The 26836-nt window shown below is 38.9% G+C and overlaps 2 protein-coding genes across 5 annotated transcripts; both read left to right on the top strand.

Moving 5' to 3' along the window:
• The first annotated feature begins 264 nt into the window (after nt 1-264).
• On the top strand, nt 265-5106 carry LOC123499860 (deoxynucleoside kinase-like). 4 transcript variants are annotated; one of them, XM_045248394.1, is made up of 6 exons: nt 265-560; nt 2107-2327; nt 2549-2682; nt 3410-3528; nt 3948-4137; nt 4673-5106. In XM_045248394.1, the coding sequence occupies exons 1-6, from the start codon at nt 434-436 to the stop codon at nt 4791-4793; spliced, it is 912 nt and encodes a 303-aa protein (XP_045104329.1). In that variant the 5' UTR covers nt 265-433; the 3' UTR covers nt 4794-5106. The 4 variants fall into 4 exon arrangements, with proteins under 4 accessions (XP_045104329.1, XP_045104330.1, XP_045104328.1 ...); XM_045248393.1 differs by lacking the exon at nt 265-560 and adding an exon at nt 985-1153; XM_045248395.1 differs by lacking the exon at nt 2107-2327.
• A 12281-nt stretch (nt 5107-17387) lies between these two features.
• LOC123499876 lies at nt 17388-19067 on the top strand. The gene is made up of 2 exons (XM_045248411.1): nt 17388-18097; nt 18544-19067. The coding sequence occupies exon 2, from the start codon at nt 18561-18563 to the stop codon at nt 19065-19067; it is 507 nt and encodes a 168-aa protein (XP_045104346.1). The 5' UTR covers nt 17388-18097; nt 18544-18560.
• Nucleotides 19068-26836: the final 7769 nt, after the last annotated feature.

Below are 26836 nucleotides of genomic sequence, written 5' to 3'. Positions count from 1 at the left end.
TAGCAGCACTTTCAATAATCATGTGTCTCGTGTTTTGTAATTAAGTGGTTAAATTTATATTAATTGTAATTGGTTTAATTTTTAGATGGTAAATGATATATTAAAAATGGTAAGAGGTCTCGTTTTTTTTTTCAATTGAATATTAAAAAATTGTCTTAATTATAATTAGCTTAATTTTTTTATTCGTAAAAAAATAATGAGTTAATTATATCACTTGGTCACAGTATTACTGCGAGTCACTTCTAGGCAGTGGCAGTCAGTCAGTCAGTATTCAGTAGACAGTTGTTTGGTTCGGGCCGTTGGAGATATAGCGACCTAAACAAACATGTCTCGGCGTGATGATCAGTGTGTTGCGAGTGGTCATGGAAATATACAATATCTAGGTCACTTCAGCATGATCATACATGTCTCTTAATCTCCCACCAAACAAAACATGGGCGTATCGCTGCAAAGGTTCACCATGTGGTGTGTGAAGAGTGCTGTGAGAAGGCTGACAGGGCAAGGAACAACATATTCCCAACGAAGTGAACAGGACATAGGCTGCATTACGCGTATCATGGGTAAGTCTTGCTATAAAGCCACAACTCGAAAATTCATGTGTATAATACTGAAATAACACTAGCGTCTCAGGTATATGAAAATAAGCAAATGAGGAAATTGACAACAGATCGTTTGTCAAATATGGCTCTTTATCACCATAGACTATTAGAAAATGCTAAATTCAGCCTATATCAGCTTTTCCCACCAACTAAAGCAAAACAAACTTAATCGCATCTAACTTAACCCGAAATCTATCTGAATGTTTCTTTCCCTCCGCTCCGCTGCCCGCATATTTCTGCCGTCTATTTCTTCAATTTCGCCTCCCTCCAAGGATTCCCCTGGGAGCATATAAAGCGCGAAGAGAATACTTAAGTGAAATACTTATATTCTGAGCGCTTGTGAAGAAATGAATGGATGCCTTTAATATAAAAAGGGAATTGTTTCGAGAACTTTTTACTAATGGAGGTACCCGTTAGGAAAGAAAATCCATCATCATCAGCAACTGTGAGTAAGTTTTGGCGCGCCAAAGTGATATCTCATCGATTTATCCAAACGTTTCTCCACATTCATGTCGACATAATCTACATTATTCTGCAGTTACAGCCCCATAAAGGTATGTTAATGGTGTGAACCATGTATATTGTTCGTAGGTAGGCAGGAAAGTGAAGATAAAGAGTGATAATGCCCTTTATGATTTGGCCATACTACACTCGAGGCCCACCATCACCACATCCTTTTCATTCATGCTCTTCGTGCTAGAATGTGAAAGAGACACTCGCCAAGTTGTCCGCAATTACGTTACCACTCTTTATCCCTAAGATGAAAAAGAGGGAAATGATAATGCTTCTGTCTGCAGGAAAAGGATGGAACTGGTGTTGTTGCTTGCACCCTCACCATGTGTTGTAAAGAATTCTTCAGAATTATACATAGTGTTATTACACCATAATTATCGTCATAGTACTGGATGAATGGATTGCAGTCTTAGATGGAGATGCTATAGATATTGCCTTCTGTGATTTTATGAAGGCATTTGGTAGACTGACGGAATAAGTAAAGATATTAGAGGCAACAAAATTTTTTGGATAGGTTTGCAAGTTTCTCGGGGGAAAAAAGCAGTGAGTAATAGTCAACAGTGTCAACCCAGAACGAAAGGAGGCGGTCAGTGGAGTGCCATAGGCTTTGGCACTTGCTCATTATTGTTTGTTTTGTACTATAAAAATGACCTTTCAGAGACCATGCTTAATAGTGAAATGTATTTATTTGCTGATGACACCCAAGTTTATAGAAAAATCAAGGATCTATGATAATGCCACTGCATAATAGAAAAGTATGAAAAATATTCAACCTGCCTCACAGCATTCTCTCTCTCACTTATTTTGTTTATTTTATTCTCACTCAAACATTTCCACCACAGTCTCCTCTACACTGCCATATTCTTTTCATCTTCATGCACTCACACACTCTACCATGACTTTTAATGGACTCTAGTCATGTATGATTAAAATACTTGAACCATGAAAGGAACTGAGAGAGTGAGAGAGAGAGAGAAAGTCTTCTTTCTTTCAGAGGAAGCCCAAGTACATCAACAGCTGACAAGGATTGAATTACCCAGACCTAACTTTGAGATGTTGACGAAAGGAAATAAAGCAAGGTTCACGGTGTGTGTTGAGGGGAACATTGGCAGTGGGAAATCTACATTACTGAATCATTTTTCCAAATTTAATGATGTGGAAACTTTTCAAGAGCCTGTCCAAAAGTGGCAAGATGTTAAAGGAAACAATCTCTTGGTATGTGTATGCTCAAGTTTCTCTTCTCATCATCCTTCATGATGCTTTCTTTTCTTGTGGTCTCATGACACTGTCTGTAGGATGGTCAGAATTATAAATGTAAATATTTCATTGTAATATTAATTGCATTCTTTCTTATAATCTTTAATTAATTGGATTATGTATAATGGGTGGGTAATAATAGTAGAATATATGTATGATGTTTTAGGTGTGCATTTCAGGCCTTGATGTATGAGGACCCAAAGCGGTGGGCTCACACCTTCCAGGCTTACGTCCAGATGACCATGGTGGAGCAGCACCTGCACCCCTGCAGCACTCCTGTCAAACTTTTGGAAAGGTCTCTGTATAGTGGCAGGTTAGTGTAAAGGATGATTTAATGCTTGTTTATGTTTCTCTACTAGAAGGTCTTCAAACTTCATTATAGAATCTCACATGTAGTACAATACTCAGCAGGTTTTGTAATCAAGTAATTGTAATCAAAAGATTGAAAAGAAAACAGTAGCCAGAAATCCACTATTGATATAGGGACAGGCATTTTACTCCTAGATATTTTTGCACTACTTGTGACAATATGTGTTTACCAAATTTCACCTTGTGTCTTTTTGACAACCTCACTTCGTATGAGCTTGTTTGTTGCAGGTGTAGTCTTTCTTGAACATCCAGAAAATAGGACATGAGGTGAAATATGACCAAATTACAGAGCACATGATGTCATAAGTCATGCAAAATGCCTGCTTTACATAAACACTTACGCTCTAATATTTTCTTCTAGTCAATACATGGTTGTTGCCGTTTACTTTTTTTTTTATTTTGTGTCTTTTGGTCTCAAACAGTTTTCTTCCTAATCATCATGAAAGTCAAAGTAAGAATTGTCAGGGTAAGTAATTATGAAGACACGTGATACACTCTAGATGAAAATGGGTAGGGGGACAAAGATCTAACCTCCTCAAAAGTGAGGAAGGTGCCTTATGAATCAAGGTTCTGCTGTACATGTGAATGGAGTGTGCTAGCTTCAAGATAAATTTATAATTATTTCTAACATTGGAGAGATTGAATGAACAATTCTTTCTTTAAATTTTCAGACACTGTTTTGTTGAGAATCTCTATAGATCAGGCAAGATGACCAATGCAGAATACACTGTTTATTGTGAATGGTTCAAAATCATCACCCAAAGTTTGGATGTTGGTGTAGATCTTATTGGTAAGTAAATAATTAATGATAGAAAAACGGTAAAAATAAAAAAAATGCTGATAAATGGTAATGGATATAAAAATTTTCTTTGTATTGAAGAGAGAGACCCCTAGTATGCATATGCTAAAACTTATGGTGCTTGAGGTTTAAAGTAAATATTTCTTAACAGCAATATCTTATTGTTCACTTATTTGAAAGATACTCAGTTTTGAAATTTGCAATGCTACAATGGTGTTATTCTCTTATTTCTTTCTTATTTCTCTTCTCATTGTGATTAAATGTAGTAGATTATACTGTAATCCACATTTTTTTTATATTAGAAAATTAATTTCTCTCTCTCTCTCTCTCTCTCTCTCTCTCTCTCTCTCTCTCTCTCTCTCTCTCTCTCTCTCTCTCTCTCTCTCTCTCTCTCTCTCTGTACACTGCAGTGTATTTACGGACAGACCCAGAGGTCCTGCATGCCAGGATCAAGGAGCGTGCACGATCTGAGGAGCAAGCCATTCCCTTCCAGTACTTGAGTGACTTGCACACCCTGCATGAGGAGTGGCTTATGGGTCCCAGTGATTCACATCCTGCCCCTGTCTTAGTTCTTGATGCAAATGACACACTCCCAAACATGTGAGTCACCACAAAAAGCCATACAAAGTTATTACACAATAATATCCACAAATGCACTCTTGACTGCAAATATCCGTGTGGGGTAATTTGGCAGGCTGCGTTAGATTGCATTACAGTAGGGATGCCATTAGCCTGCTGCCTATCACTACCACTGAGCAATTCTGCATCTGCATGTCTAGAGGTAAAAAATTAATATCCAATACATCACTAGTACATGCATTAGTGTACTTCAGAAAAGTGATTTATTGACCTGATTTTTATGGTTTAGGAAAGTATTGTCAGTAATCGAGTGGTCCATGGAAGACAGTGGGACACTTCTCACCTGACATAGATTAAAGGTGAAGCTGAGGGTTGCTAGCAAGAGTAAAGTTGGCAACTGCGATTCTTCTCCGACAATATATGTATATGTACTTGAAATTATATTAATGCCTAACAAAATGAACTTATATTTAGTAAGAATTAGATGATTTTGTGTAAGTTTTTAATGTGTGATTGGATGTCTTTCCTCCTTTTGACAGATAACTTTTCTTTGCAGGTACAAGAAGTTTGAGGAACACACTTCAGAGATTTTGTGTGGTAAGTTGACAGCATGTGAGAAGGAGCAGCAGGACACATACAAGATAGCACCATCTCCACCAGTCAAGATTGTTAATTAACGTGTATGGAAAATATTTTTTTGTAACTCTTCCTCAACTTGAATTCCATATATCTTAGTAATCTTAATAGTGAATGAAATTAACCATTAGGATTATTAAGTTAACTTTAAGAAAAGGAACATTTCCAAAGATTATGAAGTGGTTACTGAGACCAGATAATTAATTAATGTGATGCTTTAAATTTCATGAAGCTTTAATAAAGTATCAGAAAGGCCATTGTAATGGGACCATAGTTCTTGTTATTATTAGATATTACTATCTTTTATAATTATTACAGTGATGTGCATTAATTGTAATTACATGACTTTATTACCATTGTGTTTGAAACATTCCTGATGCAGCTTGTCTCCGAAGTTCCTTTCAGATGTGAGCTTTCTTTTTGGTTATCTCTGTTGCAATTACATAGGAATGGTATGTGTTACTTCCTTGAAGTCAGGTTCCATAGAAAATGCAATTAATGCATTTTTTATCTTTTTCATCTTGTATTATTTCCATTCAAATCTTTCTCAGGAAATGTGGGGGATTATTGGTGATGCAAGGTTTTCCAGTGGCAAAGGTGAAGAAGGTTGGTTTACTAGTAAAACAGCTAACAACTTAGGGGATATGTAGTTAATAAGACAGTTTTAGTCTGGTCACACGTACAATGTCAACAGTTACAGATAAATGTTGCCTATAAGTGTGAATAGATAAATGTCACTAGACACATGCCCTTCCTAAAAAAATCCCTGGATCCAATCCTAGGGTATTAAAGTAAATCAATATCTTTTAGAACAGGGGTTCTCGTCGTTTTTCTTGTTAAGAATCCCCCAGTTATAAGACCATCCACCTGAACCCCCCAGTAATCTGACATCCAATAGAATGACACTAATTCAACAGGCATTAGTACTGCAAAGGATAATACACTATTACATTATCCATCTAAGTATCCCTGGAAATCTTGTGTACCCCAGGTTAAGAACCTCAACCCTAGAATGTTAGGAATATGATTTTTGGATACACGACAGGATTCTGACAAACTATCGTTCATAGTTTCCGCTATACATTAGTATGTGTATGTTTAGAGATATTTGTGTTTCTTTGTGATCATAAGAATAGTTACTAAGATCCATGGAGCACCATTGTTACTCCATTTTGTTTTGAATCTCAGGTGTTCGAGAAAGTGTTTGTTCAAGGGTGATTCAGGAACATGAACCAGAAGTGCGCGTGCACAGTAAGTTCTTCACAGCCAGTGAAATAAGGGATTTATTATATCACCAGTCAGATAGCTTTCTGACTGGAAGTGAAGCCTGAAGGTCCGCAATGATGCAGTTCTTGATCACTGTCGCCGACTTGCCGTATCGATCTGGTTCACTTATTTTGGAGGTAAAGTAAACTGCAACAATAACGTTTTTAAAATATTGGTGTTATTTCAAGCAGTGAAGTATCCTAAGTGTCAACTGTGTTGCAAATTTTTGTAAAGAACAGGGTGTTTGGGTGGTGCACGAAAACTTTCTGGGTTGGACAGAAAGAACTGGCGGTTTTGCGTTTATGGTGTAAGCTAATTTAAGGGTTAGCTTAAGATATAGATTAGTATCCTAGAATGGATGGCCAGGAGAGTGTAAGCTCCCTGTTTGATTAGGTTAGAGTGGGATCTCTGAAGATGGAATCCCGATGGAGATTGTCCACCTTCTAACTGCGCCGCCACCTCCCTCTGGATATCTGGATATGAAAGACAAAATATATTGATTCGTTTTGTTTACAAATGGTGTACATAGCTAGGGAACAATCCCTAGTGATGTTTGATTTTTAGCCAAATTATCATCAAATTCTGCCAGTTCGCTTCCCACACCCACCTCATATTTTTACATTTCACCAAGCTTGTTGTTGGGACTAGGGGGTTCATGGTGTAATAATTCTGGACAATTATTTTCCAAGAATTTTTTTTTTTTTTTTTTTTTTTTTGGCAAACGTGTTGAAGAGATATCATAAACAATATATGTTCAGTTAAAATGAACATTAGGTGTTTTCAGTAGCACTTTGCGGAAGCGAACGGTTCAAACCCGTTCGCCCCTCACAAGCGAACACCTTTCAAGGATGTTCGCTTCTGTTCGGTCCTCAGAGCGACACCGACGCTGATTGGCTGCGAGACGAGTTGCCAACTTTGTAAGTTATAAATCAATAAAAGATACTATTATGAGGTACATGAAGATATGAAAAGTATTTTTATGTAAAGGAAATATATTTAGCAACTGTTTAGTGATATTGAAATTCATAAGAATTCTCCTTGTAGTTTGAATTAAATGAAAACAGAGTCTTACACTCTCGAGATATCTGGGACTACGCACTCCGGCTGGACCGTGGCTGGACCAGGGTGCGCACTTGCTCACGCTACTCATTTCGAAGCTTGTGACTCAAACTTTGCTTCCAGTTAAGTGAGAATTTCGTAGGTTACGCATTATCTAAGCAAAGTACTTGTAAAATATAAAGATGATAGGATATTTGGACTGTTGCTTGATAATGACATAAGGTTATAGCAAAATTGCGGAAGATTTGGGTATGTTTTTCAATGGTGTTGCTCTGAATACTTTGGGCAAACGAACACATAACATCATGGCCTCTTTGACAGTGAAACAATTTTAGGGAATGCACAGCAAAAATGTCTTGGCCAATGTAACAACTGAATGACAAGCAGTCACTAGTGGTGTAACGGCTTATCTGGCATATTGTGTATTAATGAATACTGGGTATATTACCTGTAATACCTTATAAAGTAGGAAAATGTGGCAGGGGAAGTGATACCTGGGATCTTAAGGGCTCTATTCACCTCTATTATTTGGTCTCAACAACGCCATAGGCGCTCACGTATTATAAAACGATTTAGTTAATCTTTTTAAAGGTCCATTTCACGTACAAACACGAAACTCATGTATGTAGAAGGCTTGGTGACCTTGCCGTAAACAAAAAATAATTGAGCCGCAAGCGTCTAGTAGTTTGGCCGTCATAGCTCTTGAGAGTTCTGGGAAGTAGGAATTTTTCTAAGTCCAGCGAGCTCTGCACCAGTCAAGAGTAAACACTGAAATGATTTTCAATTGTTTATAACATTTGTGGGTATAAACGGATTTGTGGGTAGCGGCTGTTACGTTCACCGGTTAAACTGGTAAGACGTAACAATTGGCGACCGTGACAGGACCACCTTTTCGGAGTTGCTCAATCTAATGGTCCTGGAAGAATGGAAGAACAAGTTACTGTTACTGATGGGTTTGCTTTGTTGATGGGATCCCTGGGTAGTAGAGGTCGTGGTTCACTATCTAATGTTAGGTCCTCCTTTGGGGAAGGTTTTGGGGGCGCGGGTGGTAAGCCAACCGGATTCTCGCCAAATGCATATAATTCCCCCTGGTGTACATACTGTAAGAAACCAGGACACACGATCCAAAAATGTAGACACCCAAATTGCAAGGGTTCTCAACGTCAACTTTCTTTTGTGGCCCCTAAACCTAACACATTTGAGAACAAGAAACCAGTGGCCCTAGCTAACCCTGTCAACTTACCTCTAGAACTTTATGACTCGTACACGTATCAAGGTAAAGTGTCCCTGACTGATGGTAAAGACAAGGCAATAAATATCAAGGTTCTGCGTGATACAGGTGCTGCCCAATCCATCTTAAGGGAAGATGTCATCCCTAACATCAAACAGGCTTTCACTGGGGAGGTGATCCTTACAGGTCTCGAATCACAGCTCTCCTATCCCTTGGCTAATATTAGCTTACAGTGCCCGTTCATTTCAGGAGAAGTTGAGGTCCAGGCTTCAACCAGTGAACACAACGCCTCTTGGGTCTACCGTGTGATCAACCATCACCCAGCACTTCACCACTGCGACACCGCATAAGTATCACTTCCCTTCGTCCGTGCTTTCCACATTGCCTCTATATAGGATTAGGATTATTGTTAGGTATTAAGTTGGGTTCTTTATTGTTGTATTTATTACTGTGTTATATGTATATGTATATGTCATTTTCCTGTGTTTCATGTTATATATCTGTGTTTCATGTTTCATGTTATATCTGTGTGTCAATATCATTATGGGTTATTAAAATAGCTTTATAAAGTGCCCCCTTTGCATTTCCTCACCAGTTGAACCTGCAGTGTTTTTTTTTTTTTTATTGTTATTGTTCACCGGCTCCCCGATGCCAATCTTACCAGTTTAACCGGTGAACGTAACACGGCATATAAGGATTTCATGGTACCTAAAGAGCTAATCTCTCCAATCACGCGCTGCCACTCGAGAGGCATAACGTTATCATTTTTTAGGTTCCTTGTTAGCACTAGGTTAACACCCTAACACCCGTATGAGTTAGCTTAGGTTAGGTTATGATAGGTTAATGCCCTAGTGTTGGGGGAGTCCAGGGGAGGTGCAGCCCCCACAATTAGGTTACATTAGGTTAGGTTAAGTTAGGTTAATGCCCTAGTGGAGGGATCCAGAGGGGGGGCTAAGTTACATTAGGTTAGGTTAATGCCCTAGCAGGGGGGTCCAGTTAGGTTACATTAGGTTAGGTTATGATAGCTTGGATTAGGTTATGCTTGGTTAGGTTAGGTTTGAAAAACTCAAAATATTATGGAAAATTTCCGTAGTTTTTTTTTTTTTTTTTTTAATGCCCATATTGCGCTTATTTTCCCCACCAAAACCCCCGATTTCCCACAGGCCCCCAAGCTTGTTAGGGGGGAATGGAGGGGATGGGAGGGACAGACTTGGTTTAAAGAATTAGCAACAGTTTTTTTTTACACTTAACATATTTACCTGTGACGTCTGTGACAAGATGTTTTTGAACAAGGTAGACGCAGATCTGTGCTATAAAAATCATTTGGACATGTGCATCCAGCCTCTGCCGCGTGTACCAGGGCCGTCAGAAAATATACCCTGCAGAAATTAAATATGTAATGTTTTATTTGAGCCTTGCCTTCAATTATCCCATTCCCATAAAAATATCTTTATAATACGGTGGAATGAGACTGTACGTCTCAACTTGGCGTGATCCTGCGATTAAAGAGTACAATAGTTTTTTTTTCCAGCGAGCGACGAGGGAGATTGGTATGGCAGTTTTCAGTAGCAGCGTTCGCGTGTAAAAGCGGACAGTTCTGGACCGTTCGGCCTCCGCAAAGTGCTACTGAAAACGCCCATTAATTGAGAGGCTCAGTGGCCACATCTGTGTTATGCATGAGTCGAGCGGGAACTAACTAGAAACGCACTGGAAACGTTCATTGAACACTTTTTTTTTTTTTAATGGTATTTTTTTTTTTAATGGTATTTATGGTGCGTCTCAGGTTGGCAAACGTAGGTTTGCGCGCCCTCAGAAAACGTTCAACAAACCATCATAGAACTTCAACTTTCCGGGGGGGGATACCTGCTGGTATACGCTCGAGTGGTGAAAATGCAAAATAGTATACACTGCGTTTCGCTATATATATATATATATATATATATATATATATATATATATATATATATATATATTTTTTTTTTTTCACTGTTTCATCTGCTGCAGTCTCTGACGAGACAGCCAGACGTTACCCTACGGAACGAGCTCAGAGCTCATTATTTCCGATCTTGGGATAGGTCTGAGACCAGGCACACACCACACACCGGGATAACAAGGTCACAACTCCTCGATTTACATCCCGTACCTACTCACTGCTAGGTGAACAGGGGCTACACGTGAAAGGAGACACCCAAATATCTCCACCCGGCCGGGGAATCGAACTCCGGTCATCTGGCTTGTGAAGCCAGCGCTCTAACCACTGAGCTACCGGGCCGTGTGTGTGTGTGTGTGTGTGTGTGTGTGTGTGTATATATATATATATATATATATATATATATATATATATATATATATATATATATATATATATATAGTTGACCAACGATGCTCAACAATAAAAAAAAAAAAAAAAAAAAGCTCAAGAAAGCAACGCTTGCCACGGCCACCGCCGCCGCCGCCACCATTAAAGTATTTTCAGGGATTTTTTTATTTTTTTATGCGATTTTGTTGATTTCCTACCTCTTTTGCAACGCACAGTACTCTATTTAATGCTTCCCCCTAATAAAGAAATATCGATTTCTCCCAGATCCAACAAGATCGTTGTGATTGAGGGCTAGGCATATACTATTGGAATTGGAAAAAAAAAAATCATAAATCGAAAAAAAGATGGAGACGGAAATGACATATACAATTTCTCTCAATTAACTGCATTTGTCACTAGAAAAAAAAAAAAAAATGTAAGCCACATTAGATATTCCATGGTTGGGTCAAACTGCCCCAGCAAAGTTATGGTAGTTGTGGCGGTGTGTGGCAGCTGGGAGCTTATATCAGCAGCACACAAGGAGGCGCCAGTTTAAACACTTTTGGGGTGCCTATATGGCGGATAAAGCCCACGCCACTCCATAGTGGCAATCTAACAGACAGACAGAGGCGCCCAGCAGCAGAGGCAGGCAAGACTCTCAACGATGGACACCTACTACAAGCGCAAACACCTATGGGCCGCCACCATGGCAGTAAAGGCCCATGCCAATCCTTCGGATTGTGTTATGGATTGGCGCTAAATCTAGCGCTTTTTCAAGTTATTTACCACGGAATTTTTCCATTTAGCGCCTTTTTTGCGCTTTTTGTTTTTATTTAGCTCCAAATTTATTGCCATATGACTCTTTTCAGTATGAATTTTGCTCTCCGTCATGTACTTTTTTTTTTCTTTTTAACCATGTGATGTCAGTACCCCAGATGCTTGACATACGCATTTTGTAACAAAATGGTAAATGAATTACGTGATATTTATAATTTTATTGGTGTGTAATGCTATGTATTATTAAAAAAATAAAATCAAAGAAATCACGACAGATACGGGAGAACGGGACCTGTTGGCCACTCGTTACTAGATTCTTGTCCAAGTGACAGTTGCGTGTATTGCTGCCATTCCAGTCTATAATGCTAGGTAATTAAATCAAATAATATTGTGCCACCTTTTTTTCATTGGATACTTGGATACTGTTATCATTAGTAATTTCACAGACGATCGAGGCTTATGTTTCTGGATATTTAGTAATATACTTGAATAATGGCACACCTATGTACCCGTCACTCCAATACGTGTCTTATACCAGTAACGGACGAGGCATAACCACGATGGAGTCCTCACCTCTGCCTCAATCGCCCATCTCAACTTCCAAGTGTCGGCTCGCCTCGGTTGTGCTCGTAGCTACGTACTTCACGTGCAAGTTGTCGCATTTTGGCAATTGTCTAGCTTTCTACAAGCAACAATGAGCAAGAAATACGCACAACATTTTAGAGCAGAGTGGTTAAAAGACCTAAATTATGAAAAGTGGTTGCGAAGAGTAGGTGATGATCCGAAATGTGTGTGTAAGTACTGTCATTGCACGTTGTCTGCAAAACGTAGTGACACTGATAGACACAGACAGACATTAAAACATAAGAAAGCAGAGGAACCTTTCAGTACTGAAAGGCAGGGCACAATACCATTTGAAAAAGTGAGTGGTGACATACATGTGACTAAAGGAAACGTGTCCCTATTCATTGCAGAACACTGTTCATTACGTGTTGTTGATCACCTCAGTGAGCTGTGCAAAGTAAGATTTGCAGACAGTAAAGGATGCAAGAATTTCAAGCTAAAGAGGACAAAGTGCAGTGCTATTGTGTGCAACGTGCTTGCTCCACACTTCAGCAGTGATTTGAAAGATGACATTGGTGATCAAAAGTTCAGTCTCTTAATTGATGAGAGTAATGACATTACAGTAACCAAGCTACTAGGAATTGCTATTAGATTTTACTCAAGAAGTAAGAAAAAAATTGTAGTGACATTTTTGGACCTTGTTGAACTCCCAGACTGTGATTCTACTGGAATATGTGATGCCTTGAAAAGATCCTTGAAAAATAATGGACTGGAGTTACAAAAGCTCACTGCTATAGGGACTGATAATGCTTCTGTTATGACGGGAGTTAACAGTGGAGTGTATGCAAAACTCAAAACAGAAGTTCCTCATCTCATCCTTATTAAGTGTGTCTGCCATTCTTTGCAGTTAGCTGTGTCTCATGCAACAGCTCAGTGCCTCCCTAGAAACCTAGACTTTTTGATTAAAGAGACTTATAATTGGTTTTCCCACTCTGCTATCCGCCAAGCTAGATACAAGGAAATATTTTCTCTGATAAATGATGGTCAAGCTCCACTTAAATTAATTCACCTGAGCCAGACTCGATGGCTTTCAGTTGAATCGGCAATAGTCAGAATTTTGCAACAATGGCTTGAACTTAAGACTCACTTTGGCATGGCAAGACATGGTGAAAAGTGTTACACAGCTGAGATCCTGTATGGAATGTTTTGTGACAAGGAAAACTATGCATTCCTTGTATTTCTGAAACATATTCTGGGAGAAGTTCAGCGAGTTAATAAGAAATTTGAAGCAGAGGTACAAGATCCAACGAAACTACTGAGTGACCTTCTTCATCTTATTGATTCTATGAAGTCAAAGGTCCTCATCCCAGGTAAAACATTAAAGGCAGGGAGTTGATTGAAAGCTACTTGGACCCACGTCCTTACTTGGGATATGAGTTTGAAAAGGAGATGTCAGAATGCAAATTTCCTCATGAAAACAAATAAGACAAAGATGTGTAAGTTTTGTTGTGGAGCTAATCAAACAGCTTGAGCAACGTCTGCCTGACAATGTTCAAGTCTTGCAGTCAATGTCATTACTGAGTGCAAGTGAATGCTTGCAACCCATAAAGCCTGGAATAATAGATTTAGCAAAGATGTTCACTGATAGTGACGAAATACTGACACGTATTGACTTCCAGTGGAGAAATCTACATAAAGTACTGTGGAAGAAATATACCGAACTCTGGGCTGAAATATCTTCGTACACAGATGCAACTGGAGAAAACCCATTCAGTGACCTTGCAGACTTGGCTTTGACTGTCTTTACATTACCTCACTCGAATGCAGATGTGGAACGAATCTTCAGTCACATGAACATCGTGAAGTCGAAGCTACGAAATCGGATGAGAATCAAAAGCTTAAATGCTTTATTGACGATCAGGTATAGATTACGAAGAAACGGAAGCTGCTGTTATGATTACAAACTACCTAAGGAAATACTTAAAAGCATTGGAACACTGAAAGCGTACGAGGCGTCACAACCTCAAGCAGGATGCTCACACACACAACCACAACAGTGTCGCCAGAGACTAAGAGACTGGAGACTGGGAGCTGGCAGATTTGGAGTAAAAGTGAGTATTTTGCTATGAAATAATTATCTTTTTATGCTACATATATTTCAGCATGAAAATTTAGGTGAAAGGACAATTAATGGGGATGCTACACAACTTTACGAAATTTAGCGCTTTTTGGGGGTAGGTATAGCGCTTTTTCAAATTATGAGTTGCCAACTCGACCCGGGTGACGACGCAGACATGGCGAAGCATGAAAAGATTGCAATCGTTGGCAGGCAAGTAATCCGGGAATGGTTTTGTGACACAGTGCCGTCTGTACAGCAGCTGTCCGTTGTGACATGGTTTATGAAGGGATACAGTACGCTGGTGTCAATGATTGCACGCGAGGTTAAGTATGATGACTTGTTCTCTCTTCCCCTTCTGCTTTGTGTAAGGAGAACAGTGCGTATGCTAATGTAATCCCTATGTATATAGTATGGCTTGAGTTGGCTTCTAAACCAGCCGACAACATAGGACAGTAGCAGTGTTTTATATATATATATATATATATATATATATATATATATATATATATATATATATATATATATATATATATATAATTTCTTTGTTCCTGCCAGCTTCTTAAATAGTCTTGTTGAATTCTGAGTTTGACGTAAAACATTGTGAATAATGAAATGTTGGTGCATAAGTAATAGAGATGGGAACAACAACAGGTGTAACAAAAACTTTTTCGCCCACAATACACTTCCTATGTGTCGATGTCTTAAAAAGAATACTTGGGTTATAATGTACGAGTTTTACTATTATAGGATGGGTAATTTTTTTTTATTGTGTTTAGGATTCCTGACATGGTATTATATTTCGGGTTAATGTTCACTACCACGCAAGGCTTTTATTTTTTTATTACCTTATCGTGTAGCGATGCTTTGAAAATCGGCACCGCGTCAGAAATAGTCTTGTGAGCAGTTTTCCTACCCTAATACCCTTCTTGTGGCTGTTTACATTAGTATATAGGTAGGGTATTGTGGGCCCTGCGGTTTGGTGGTGTCTATAAATCATCATATGTCACTGACATCCAATGAGAGCCTGCCCCGCCAGTAGTTAGTTAAATTACAAATCACGGCAAGACCAATCACGGACGTTGTACTGTATGACATCCAATGAGAGCCTTCTACACCGGTAGTTACTTGATGATGAATCATGTTAAAACCAAACACGGACGTTTGACTATAATACGTCCAATGAGAGTTACATTGCATTTGTTTCTCTTGAGAGAGGGTGAATCACGTCAGTTTCTATCATTTGCTAAGTTGCTTTCACCATAGACGCCCACTATTTTGACTGATTTCGGTTTTTTTTTTAGTTCTATCGTCACTACGTACACCAGAAACAGAAGAGACTTGTTCGACTTGTTTGTGCATCATGGGTTGATTTTGCTTCCCAAAATTGTGAGCAATACCAGATACCAGACATTTTTGTGATTTCCTTGAAAGGGCAGCTGTGGTGAGCGTTGTTGTCACTGCTGTATTAATGGTGAGAAGTAATTCACATCGGTCGTCTCCTGGTCACCCAGCCAGTCTTCCCCATTACGGAGCAAGCTCAGAGCTCATAGACCGATCTTCGGGTAGGACTGAGACCACATTAACACACTCCACACACCGGGAAAGCGAGGCCACAACCCCTCGAGTTACATCCCGTAACTATTTACTGCTGGGTGAACAGGGGCCACACATTAAGAGGCTTGCCCATTTGCCTCGCCGCGCCAGGACTCGAACCCGGACCTCTCGATTGTGAGTCGAGCGTGCTAACCACTACACTACGCGGTATGTTGCCAATGCTATGCTACATTTTGTATGTAAGTTATAATTAGGGGTAAATATTTACAAGTCCTTCCGCCTTCCCCTCCCCAAGAATAGCAAGCTTGGAGATCTTAAGAGAAGACGTGGTTTTTGGGTGGGGGAAGTTAAAATAGACAATTTTCGCCAAATTAAAAAAAAGTCTAGGGGCAGGGGAATGTGGTTTTTAGCAAAGAATACCATTTTTTGGTGAAATATTTGCCGATTCAGTACATTTGTGGCTGCATCCACGACATTTAATTCAACACCCAACTGAATGAGGTACTAGCCAAACTTAACATTGTGACAGCCAGAAGGGTGCACCCAAGATGTATTAGACTAAGTCTAATACATCTTGGGTGCACCCCTGGACACCCCAAGTTACTAAACAAACCCAAATCTAACCTAACCCAATTTGGTAAATATTTATAAGTATTCCTTACCCACAAAAAATAACCAGGCTTGTACAAAGTTCCTCATTGAAGAGAACATTTTTGGTAAATGAATTTTCTCATAATAATGGGAACTTCCTTGTCCCAGCAGGTTGTGGTGATTGTGGCAGCTGGGAGCTTATAACAGCAGCACATAAAGAAGTGCCACCACTATATGTGGCGCTCAGAGCGACAACCACGTAAGCGACATCGCGGTCAAAAATGAGATAATGATCGAATGAAATAAAGCAACTCTCGATCTATTTGGCGGTGTTTAGCATTTACATGTTTCTTATAAACTAAATACTCTAATTTCAATTTTAAAAAAGGGTATCTCAGGCGGAAACTACAACTTGAGTGAGTCCTCGGTGCTTACGTTTTCTTTAAAAAAGGAATGTGAGGCATGGCTCCGCGCCGAAATGTGACAACTCACACACCTCACTCCCACTGGACGTCCTGACACTATCACACAATATTATGAAAAACGGGGACCACCATCTTCTTCCTAAGGAAATTCTGCATCACATAAGCACTAATATAAAATAATCACGCGAGAAAAAATATATGAAAAGAAGCAATAATTAAAGTAGCGCATACACATTTTCTCCCACATTTTCAGCACCGCCTCTCCCTCGCACAGATCATGAGGAAGGGACATTGGAGTTATAATACCACTCTACAGGAAGGATATCTGTCTTAATAAAAATATAAGAACGATGATAGACTGCTTGCGGATAGGAGTAACTTCAACTGAATGCCATTAAACAATTCTTTGACTCATCGAGTCACGAAAGTTTTTAGTTAAAGACGAAAGATTTATACATTTAGAAGGGAACCCGAGATGGTTTCATCCATATATGGGTAAATGCGTTGTGTAAAACTGAATGAAAAATATGAAAGTGAATACCAAACAACTGCTGCCAATACGTAAATGAATAATAATTATGCATAATGACATGAAATCAGTTTGGTTCCATGTAGAACACAGCTACGAGCGCAAATCTCAGACATTTCGCGCCACTTTTGACTTGAATAGAAACTGTTACTCAAAAATTTATCGATAATCTGTAACAATAAAATAGCATATCAGTGCATATATTTATTTTATTAGGCTATTTTGTCATAAATCATCATTCATAGTACGATTTTTTTAACTCAGTATTAATTGTTATGCTTTATTGCGCATAGCCTACTTTTGTTAGGCTATTATTTTTATTATTATTATTATTATTATTATTATTTTTATTATCATTATTATTATTAAGTATTATCATTATTATTTCAGCAACTTTCCCAAACATTACCTATGACCATCCAACACTGTTCCTACCCAACATCATGCATCACCACTTATCACCACTATCCTGTCATCATCCAGCATCACATCTTCTCACTATGACTCATCATCATCCATCATTATTCCTACCCACTATAACCCCTCTAGGGGGAAGACGAGAGTGGGGAAGGTGGGCGTGGGATGATGATACGTGACAAAATTACACAATGTTACACTAATATTCAATATTTATTAGAAATTGTCAAGCAAATACTAAGTAACACATCTTCTTACTAAATTCTATCATATGGAGGTATTTCCTCATTACTAGTTTTTCGAGTATTTTAGCTTTGAATATGTCCGAGAAAACACAAAATCACGCATCGAAAATTCCATTTTGGGCACAAAAATCACATTGCTACTTTTGCGTCCTCACCACTAAAAAAATAGGTTGCACCTTGACAATTAGGCGTATTCAATCAACAGCCGCCATCAGTCATCGACGCGTCTCCAGCCTCCACTCCCCCACCGATGTCTCGGCCAGACCTGAGTAAGTATATGTTTGTCTGTCTCACTGTCTGTTACAAGTTCATGCTTCAGTGTTATTCAACCTGAGTATCTGAATGTCTATCTACCTTATAGTGTCAGTTAGCCGTACAATGTACATCATGTCAACCTCAGTACCCTCACAGTGCCAATAAACCTGACAGTAGCCTACTTGTCAGGTTCATAGTATCTGTCATCCTCACGGGCTCAAATCATCCTTACAATGCCAATTAACCTTATAACGCCTTTTCAATGACAAAAAAAAAAAAAAAAACATGCAGTGTCTGATCATCACCACTAATGAACCTTTGTGTTATTCGACGTTGCGATGTCAACCTTATTATTGTTACCTATAAACCATGTGTGTGTGTGTGTGTGTGTGTGTGTGTGTGTGTGTGTGTGTGTGTGTGTTTTGTTTAAAATTTATTTATCATACAAATTTTTCCTCAGGTTATTGACGTGCAAAGATGTCGTCTGACGAGGCAGCTGAAGTTGATGCTGGCGGCGAGCGCGTCAGCCATGATGACAATAGTGACGGTGACGTGCCTGAACCTTCCCGTGGAAGAAAACGCACCAGGAATCCAGCAGTGTGGAAAAAAAATGTTGCAAAACACAAGAGAAATGTTGGTGAGGCTTACATCAGTGTGAAAACAAACAGACATGTAGCAGCCCGTGCTATTGGCCCTCCTTGTGCTGACGGGTGTTTTGACAGGGTAGGACGTGAAGGAATTCGAGCCATATTTGAAGCTTTTTGGGCACTAGGAGATTATGAACTCCAAAACGCCTATATTCAAAAACTGGTGAAGACTGTGCCCATCAAGCGAAAGCGTACACTGGCAGAAGTCAGCAGGCGTAGCCATACTTTTCTCTACAGTGTGATGATTAACGGTGCCTCACATAGTGTTTGCAAAGAGGATTTGCCAGTATGCATGGCCTTAGTCTTAGCCGTGTTGAAAGTGCAAGCAAGAAAATGACGTTGACCGGAACCCTAATTGCAGATAAACGCGGAAGGCGAGTTCCTCAAAACAAAATTGTGGGGATGCAGGCGGATCGAGTCAGAGAACACATCAAACTTTTGCCTGCCATGTCGTGCCACTACAGTCGCTTCAAGGCTCCACACCGTCGCTACCTAGACTCGTCCCTTACCATCAAGAAACTCTATGATTCATACGTAGAATGGATGGAAAAGGAACACAGTAATGAACCGTTTGTCACCTTCAGCTACTACAGTGATGTCTTCACCAAGGAATTCAACATTTGCTTTGCACCTCCTGATTCTGACACCTGTACCACTTGTGATACTTTGAATGCTGCAATTAAGAATGATGCTGAAAACCTGGAGAAGGTAGCAGAACATCAAATGAATTTACAGGCACACAAGGCAGAAGCAGACGAAGCACAGAACCTTATGAAAATATGGAAAAATAATGATGATGATGATGTTCGTGCAGTTGCTGTAGACCTCCAACAAACTCTCCCAACACCTCGCTTGTCAGCTGGAATCTCTTACTACAAACGCAAAATGTGGACTTATAACTTGTGCATATTTAATTTGAAAACAGAAAAATCAACCATGTATGTGTGGAATGAAAGTGTAGCTAAGCGTGGTTCTGTGGAGATTGCTAGTTGCTTAAAGGACTGGGTGTTTCGTGAATATGCTAGATGTGCTTTTGAAAAACTAGTTGTGTTTTCTGATAACTGTGGAGGACAAAATAAGAACATAAACATGGTCCTCAACTATCTCCATGAGTTGCATTGTGGGCGAATACAGGACATCAAACACATCTTTTTGGTGCCAGGACATACATTCATGGGTTGTGACAGGTCCTTTGGGCTTAATGAAAAACGCCTGAAACGACATGGCAATGTGGTGCTTCCTCGTGATTACTGCAGTGTTATGAAAAGTGCTGCCTCTACTTTCACGGTTGAAGAAATGGACCAGTCAAAGTTCAATATATATATATATATATATATATATATATATATATATATATATATATATATATATATATATATATATATATAAGATAATATATGTCATGTCAGGAGCCCAAATTCCCCCTACTCATCTTATGCAGCACAGCACATGGGCTGAATTGTAGACTTGTTTTATGTCACAATGATGAAAGATAATGACATTCAGATAAGTGAAGGACACAACCTTGTGTAACATCTATAAACCAACATAAAGTAATATACTGCATTACATTGTATTTGGATAAGTTTAATTGTACACAGAATGCCATGTTGATAGTAAATTGTAAGCAATTATTATTACCATTGGGATACTTGTCATTATGAATATAATATAATGAGACTCTCTCTCTCTCTCTCTCTGCTAGGTTCCCAGCCCTACTCAAAGATAACCTTTCCTACAACCTTCTCTAATCTCTGTCAGCATCCCTTCTGTTACTAGCCAACCATGCCAGCAAAACTTCTCAATTTCAGTTAAGATAGTTGTTCCCTGAATTTCTTTCATGTAATTATACTTCTCACTTTTGAATTTGTCATTTACTTCACATATCACATCTTCCAAATGAAATCCCTCAATACATTCAAAAGACTCTCCATTTAGGTCAATTTGTTCTTGCCTATTGTGTTTCTTACTTCTCTTACTTGTTGCACATTTGGCATAGTCTAGTATTTTACATTGCACTTCTAATTTTACCAACACATATATGCCACATCTTGGGTTATGCCATCATCTCCAATAAAGGATGTTTTTTTTTCTGCTGCAAAGGTGAAATAGGAGTGTTGTTCCTCTCCTGTCAGTATACACAGCTTTACATTGTCATACAGAATAGCTTTGTATATACATATAAGTAAATACAGCCTCAATAATTGTATAATGGCAGTCAGGAGGTCTAACTATGATAATAATGGTATACACAATAGTTTTTGGAATGGTATGTAAGATTTTCCTTTTTTGTTATGGTATATTTTCAAAGTTTTCTCTCTGTGTTGACAGTGGTTTTGTGGGGTGCAGCTGGGCAATGATAAATAAACTGTGTTATAAAATTATTGCAATGCAGCCTTCACTTCAACTCGTCAAAACTTCTTTATTGTTGCATATTACTGTTTTTTCCTTGAGTATCGAAAGTTCCGCATTCACTGCTCAGGCTAAAGGTACCAACAGAAATTATCTGTCATGTGCATGAGACAAGATATAAGGAATAAAACATAAATATGTACCACGAGAGCCGTCAGTACACAGCCTCTCAACACAGTGAGTGGGGAGCGTGCCAGTCAATCAGCTCTCATCTTACCTTCATCCTCACCTCCTGGATACAGTATCGTGTCGTGCTGCCCACTGTCACTTGCCCGTCACCGCGAGTGACACCTTCTCATAAATAATTATGTAATTCGCTTACATTATCTTTTAACTATGATTTGGAAGTGGCATACCGTTCAGGAGACATTCTTTTATGAAATGCAATAATTTATAACAGCATTCCTTTAAATATATCCAAAGGATATGATGATAAGTAAACCGTGTTATAAAGATGTCGCAAAAAGTTTTCCACTTCAACTCGCTAAAACTTCTTTATAGTTGCTTATTAATAGTTTTTCCCCGAGTATCAAAGCTTCTGCATTTACTGTTAAGTGTGACGGTACCAACAGAAACTGTCTGTTATGTGTAAAAGATGAGATATAACGAATAAAACAAAAGCATGTACCACAAAGCATTCATGACGCAGCCTTTCAACACAAGGTGAGTGAGAGAGGGGGCCAGCCAATCAGCAGCCTCCTTATAAATGAGGCTCGGCTTCACGGCTCAGACTTAAGTGAACAGACTATAACTTTACTGTCTCCCATTCCATGAGTGCCATCTCTTCTTTAACATCTTTCTTAAATTATTGTTAGGACAGTTTGGCATACTCTATTTTTTATTGTTCATCTCAATTGCATCTTCAAAACCAAGATATTATTTTTATCACAAAACATTGCAAGCACTACTAGGGGTACAAGTTGCTTTTGAGACTGGCACAACAGTGGGCCTTTTTTTCTTTGGACTGTGCCCATCTTGCATGATAAATATAAATGTAAAAAATCAAAATAATGTGTGTGTGTATGTTTGTTCTAGGTCAATCTTCCATACTATGTACCTGCTGTGGAGTTGGTGCCAGCTCCATGGACCTCCAAAGATGTGATGGCACGCACACAGGCACTCATGGTGGAGATTGGACAATCTCCTGTGGTCTTCACAAGAGAGATCAGTGGCTTTGGGATCAACAGAATACAGTAAGTTGAATTCTGTCTTCAGTAATGTATTGCACTACATTGTATTTGGATAAGTTTAGTTGTGCACAGAATGTCATGTTAATACTAAATTGTAAGCCATTATTATCACCATTGGGATACTTGTCATAATGAATATAATATAATGAGATTCTCTCTCTCTCTCTCTCTCTCTCTCTCTCTCTCTCTCTCTCTCTCTCTCTCTCTCTCTCTCTCTCTCTCTCTCTCTCTCTCTCTCTCTCTCTCTCTCTCTCTCTCTCTCTCTCTCTCTCTCTCTCATGTTTTACTGGTCAGGTATGCCATTCTGAAAGAGTGTGCTCACCTTGTGAATAGTGGCGTGGTGAGTGCTGAAGGTGTGGAAGTGATCATGAAGCATGGGCTGGGCTGCCGCTATGCTTGGATGGGGCCTCTAGAGACAGCGCTTCTTAATGCTAATGGTAATGTACAACTCACATTTGGTTTAGTCAGATCTTCCAAAATAATTTTCTTAGTATTTTTTCTCTATTTGAGGAGAGAGAGATATGTATTTGACTGTTCTTACAAGTCTATTTATAGTTAAATTATCAGAGTTTGTATTAGTAAATCAAATGAGATTTATATTTTTTAATATATGGAAAATATTCGGGAACTGAAAGTGCTATTATGGTTCTGAATTGTCTGCAGTACTTGTCAGTATTTTATACCGTCATCACAAGTCATGAAGTAAGTCATAGAGAAAGAAAGAGGATTTCAAATTTGTAGGCTTTACTCATTTATGGTTACATTTCTACACACTTGGGGAACTCATACTTACTTCCACCATTACCCCGTAGCATCATCATCTTAAGGACCTGTGATGCTTTGGACATTCTGTACTTGAGCCTTGGTCCTGTGTAGATGAAGCCTGCACAAAATGCATACAATCATCCACACAATATGACATTTCAAGTTGCATCATTGTTCCTCTTATGGTTAAATAATAAGAACATAAAAAATTAAGAAAGTTACAAAAATTCATAAGCCCTACATGTAGCAATCCAGGTATGAAACATACCTACCTATATCTGTATTTCATTCTCTTCCATAAATTTTTCTAATCTGTTAAAGCTCTCTATTTTAGTGAAGTGTGTATAATGGTATTCTTTGGAAAACTTGGATATTAATCTGAGTTTTGGTTTGTAAAGATTTACTTGGATTGGCAAACTTACGGTTACCAAATAACCTAACAGTAAATGTGTGCCCGAGTACAACATAAATGACCTGGCTCAACAAATCTCTCAGAGTAGTGGTAGAGAGAAGGCTGTGTTGTTGTTTGATGTTGTTCTGAGAATGACATCTACCAATCTCTCCCCATTGACTTAAAAATCTTTGCTTAATTAAGCAATGGAACTGAGGTTTTGTTATGCCTGTCTTGACAAGTGCATTTTATGTGATTTGTTAGATATACATATCCATTCTGCAGTTAACATCTTTTAGGGCATGTTCACTCATTATGTGGATACACCACCACTACCATCAGCACATGGCTCGTGTAATTAGTAGATGCCACTGAGAAGACTAGAAAGTCTGGGAATCATGACAGTAATTAACACTTACCAGTGGGAGAGGAGAAATATCCAATTCACAGCTGGTTGGTGTGTATGCTTATCCATATAGGGGATCCTCGCAATTTGACGGGGTTAGGTGGTTTTTCATTGGTTGAATCAGCGTTAATTTGAATCATGAAGCAATTTTCTCCATAGGATGCTTAAGAATTAGGGGGAATAGGTACCAACCTCCAGCCTAGACCCCCCAAACCTCACTATAACCTTTAAAAAACTAACCTAGACTAAATCAGTACTTCATTTAAATAAAACTTTTTTTTTATTAAACACATTAGGGTGCTGTACAGTACATTTTTGGAAACAAAAACACTTGCATAATGCAGTGGTCTTGCAGTACGTGTCCATGTTCTTCCAAATTATTGATACTGTTGATCTAGGGACACCCAGTTGCAGTGCAACGACACTGTGAACTATACCTGCCTCACACTTTCTTATAAGCTCAGGTTTATCTTTGAAAGGCAGGAAGTTTTGCTTCTTAGGGCTGGAGAATGCCGGCTGGAGTGAGAGTGACACAGATTAAGCGACCCACAGACCGCAAAGCTGCCGCTCTAAATTTTCATTTCTCCCCACCACTCGCTTGCATTTCCTACTACTTTCACCTTGTCAATCGCGCACATTTTCCCTATTTTCACCTATGCCAATCCCTCCCAAAATTCCTTTTTGTACATGCATGTATTATTGTGTGAAAATAAACGTATTTATACTTTTTGCAGTTTTATTCTTTTACAACAAAAGAAATAAAAAAAACTTTGTGGTATCGAAAAATTAACTTTTCTTCGGTATATTATCATGTCAGACTGGATGATGTATGCGGGAACAGGCGATTGACTCTCATCCTAATGGAGCGCCTTGCCACATTGCACCATATTCCCACATGTTGCGTCAGATAATATATATATATATATATATATATATATATATATATATATATATATATATATATATATATATATATATATATATATATATGCACACACACACACACACACACACACACACACACACAGACCCATACAAACTACATGAGCCAAGAAATAACCTTGACATGGGATGTCGAGTATTTGCAAGATGCGCACCTAGGATTTACAATAAACTGCCGAGTGATATTAAAGGTTGTGCGAGGATCGATATCTTCAAAAAGAAATTGAAGACATATTTGTTCAAGGAAGTTTATGATTTTAATTGCATGGAAATCAAAGACAATTATAGATGCTAGTTGCTTTTGAGGGAGGCTCTGCTGAGCGCTGCTTCGCAGTAGATCGGAGCCTTGAACAAACCCCCGAAGTAACAAGTAACAAGTAACACACACACAGGTTTGAACCTCCCAAATCCGGCGACCACCAGACCTTAGACTTGCCGGAAAATTCCGAACTATAGGTGGTCCCCAAAACACCCTCTATTTACTTACCCTGCATTATACAAGTGTAGCTGTAACATTGTTTTGACATGATAGTTGTACATGAAAATATACATGCATATATACATGTGTATAGAAAAAGACGGTGTTAATGAAAATATACATGTATATATACATGTGTACAGAAAAAGACGTTGTTAATTAAGTTCAGCATGGAAAATTTTTGCCTGCGCCATTATCATCTCGCCGGACACAGGGACGTTACCAGTGTGCCGAACCTTAAACCACTGTATGAGAGCACTGTCTAAATCACTGCTTTTACCCTCCTTAAGTGTTCTACGAACCTCCATGTTCTTCTTGCTCTCACACTCACTGTAAAACTTGAGAAGTTGATTCTTCTGCTTTTTTATATCATAGACGGTTGATGAGCCAATGTTATACTGTTGGCATAGGGTCCGCACTGAAATACCTTTATCTATAAGTCTGACCAGCCTTAATTTACGGCCGTGGGGGGGCGAGCGTCTCTGTACAGTGTTGCCACGTTTTCACTACAGTTTATGTTAATCTCTCTCTCTCTCTCTCTCTCTCTCTCTCTCTCTCTCTCTCTCTCTCTCTCTCTCTCTCTCTCTGCTTACCTTTGATGCTTTAGTAAGTCATTTATAATTGTGTATATATATATATATATATATATATATATATATATATATATATATATATATTTTTTTTTTTTTTTTTTTTACGTAGGAAGAGGGCCAGCCAAGGGCAAAAAGAAAGAAAGTTAGAAAAAGCCCACTTGAGCGCTGGCTCTCCAAAGAGTACAAAAGTGCCAAAACCGTCAGCCAGAATTAGGGGAGCAAATGCCTGGATACCTCCCTCTTAAAAGAAGACAAGTTGTAGGAATTTGGAAATACAGATGCAGGGAGGGAGTTCCAGAGTTTACCAGTGAAAGGGATGAATGATTGAGCGTACTGGTTAACTCTTGCATTAGAAAGTTGGACATAATAGGGATGAGAGGAAGAAGAAAGCCTTGTGCAGCGTGGCCGCAGGAGGGGAGGCATGCAGTTAGCAAGATCAGTAGAACAGTTACCATGAAAATAGCGATAAAATATAGAAAGGGATGCAACATTTCGGCGGTGAGAAAGAGACTGAAGACAGTTAGTCAGAGGAGGGAGTTGATGAGACGAAGAGCTTTCGATTCCACCCTATCAAGCAAAGCTGTGTGACTGGAACCCCCCCAAACATGCGAAGAGTACTCCATACAGGACGGATAAGGCCCTTATACAGAGTAAGCAGTTGGAGGGGCGAGAAAAACTGGCGGAGACGCCTCAGAACACCTAACTTCATAGAAGCTGTTTTAGCAAGAGATGAGATGTGAAGTTTCCAGTTAAGATTATGAGCAAAGGACAGACCGAGGATATTCATTGTGGAAGAGGGAGACAGTTGAGTGTCATTAAGAAGAGGGGATAGTTGTCTGGAAGGTTGTGTCGAGTTAATAGATGGAGGAATTGAGTTTTTGAGGCATTGAAATATATATATATATATATATATATATATATATATATAT

Source organism: Portunus trituberculatus, chromosome 50 (genome assembly GCF_017591435.1).
Source record: "Portunus trituberculatus isolate SZX2019 chromosome 50, ASM1759143v1, whole genome shotgun sequence".
Taxonomy (NCBI): Eukaryota; Metazoa; Arthropoda; class Malacostraca; order Decapoda; family Portunidae; genus Portunus; species Portunus trituberculatus.
Note: the sequence above shows the minus strand (reverse complement) of the source record. Positions and strands in the feature narration are given on the sequence as shown.

Coding starts and splice junctions, on each gene's coding strand:
- LOC123499860 (XM_045248393.1), top strand. CDS start 1,000: ATGGAGGTACCCGTTAGGAAAGAAAATCCATCATCATCAGCAACTGTG. Junction 3,529..3,947: donor TGTTGGTGTAGATCTTATTG/GTAAGTAAATAA, acceptor TGTACACTGCAG/TGTATTTACGGACAGACCCA. Junction 4,138..4,672: donor AATGACACACTCCCAAACAT/GTGAGTCACCAC, acceptor TTTTCTTTGCAG/GTACAAGAAGTTTGAGGAAC.
- LOC123499876 (XM_045248411.1), top strand. CDS start 18,561: ATGTCGTCTGACGAGGCAGCTGAAGTTGATGCTGGCGGCGAGCGCGTC.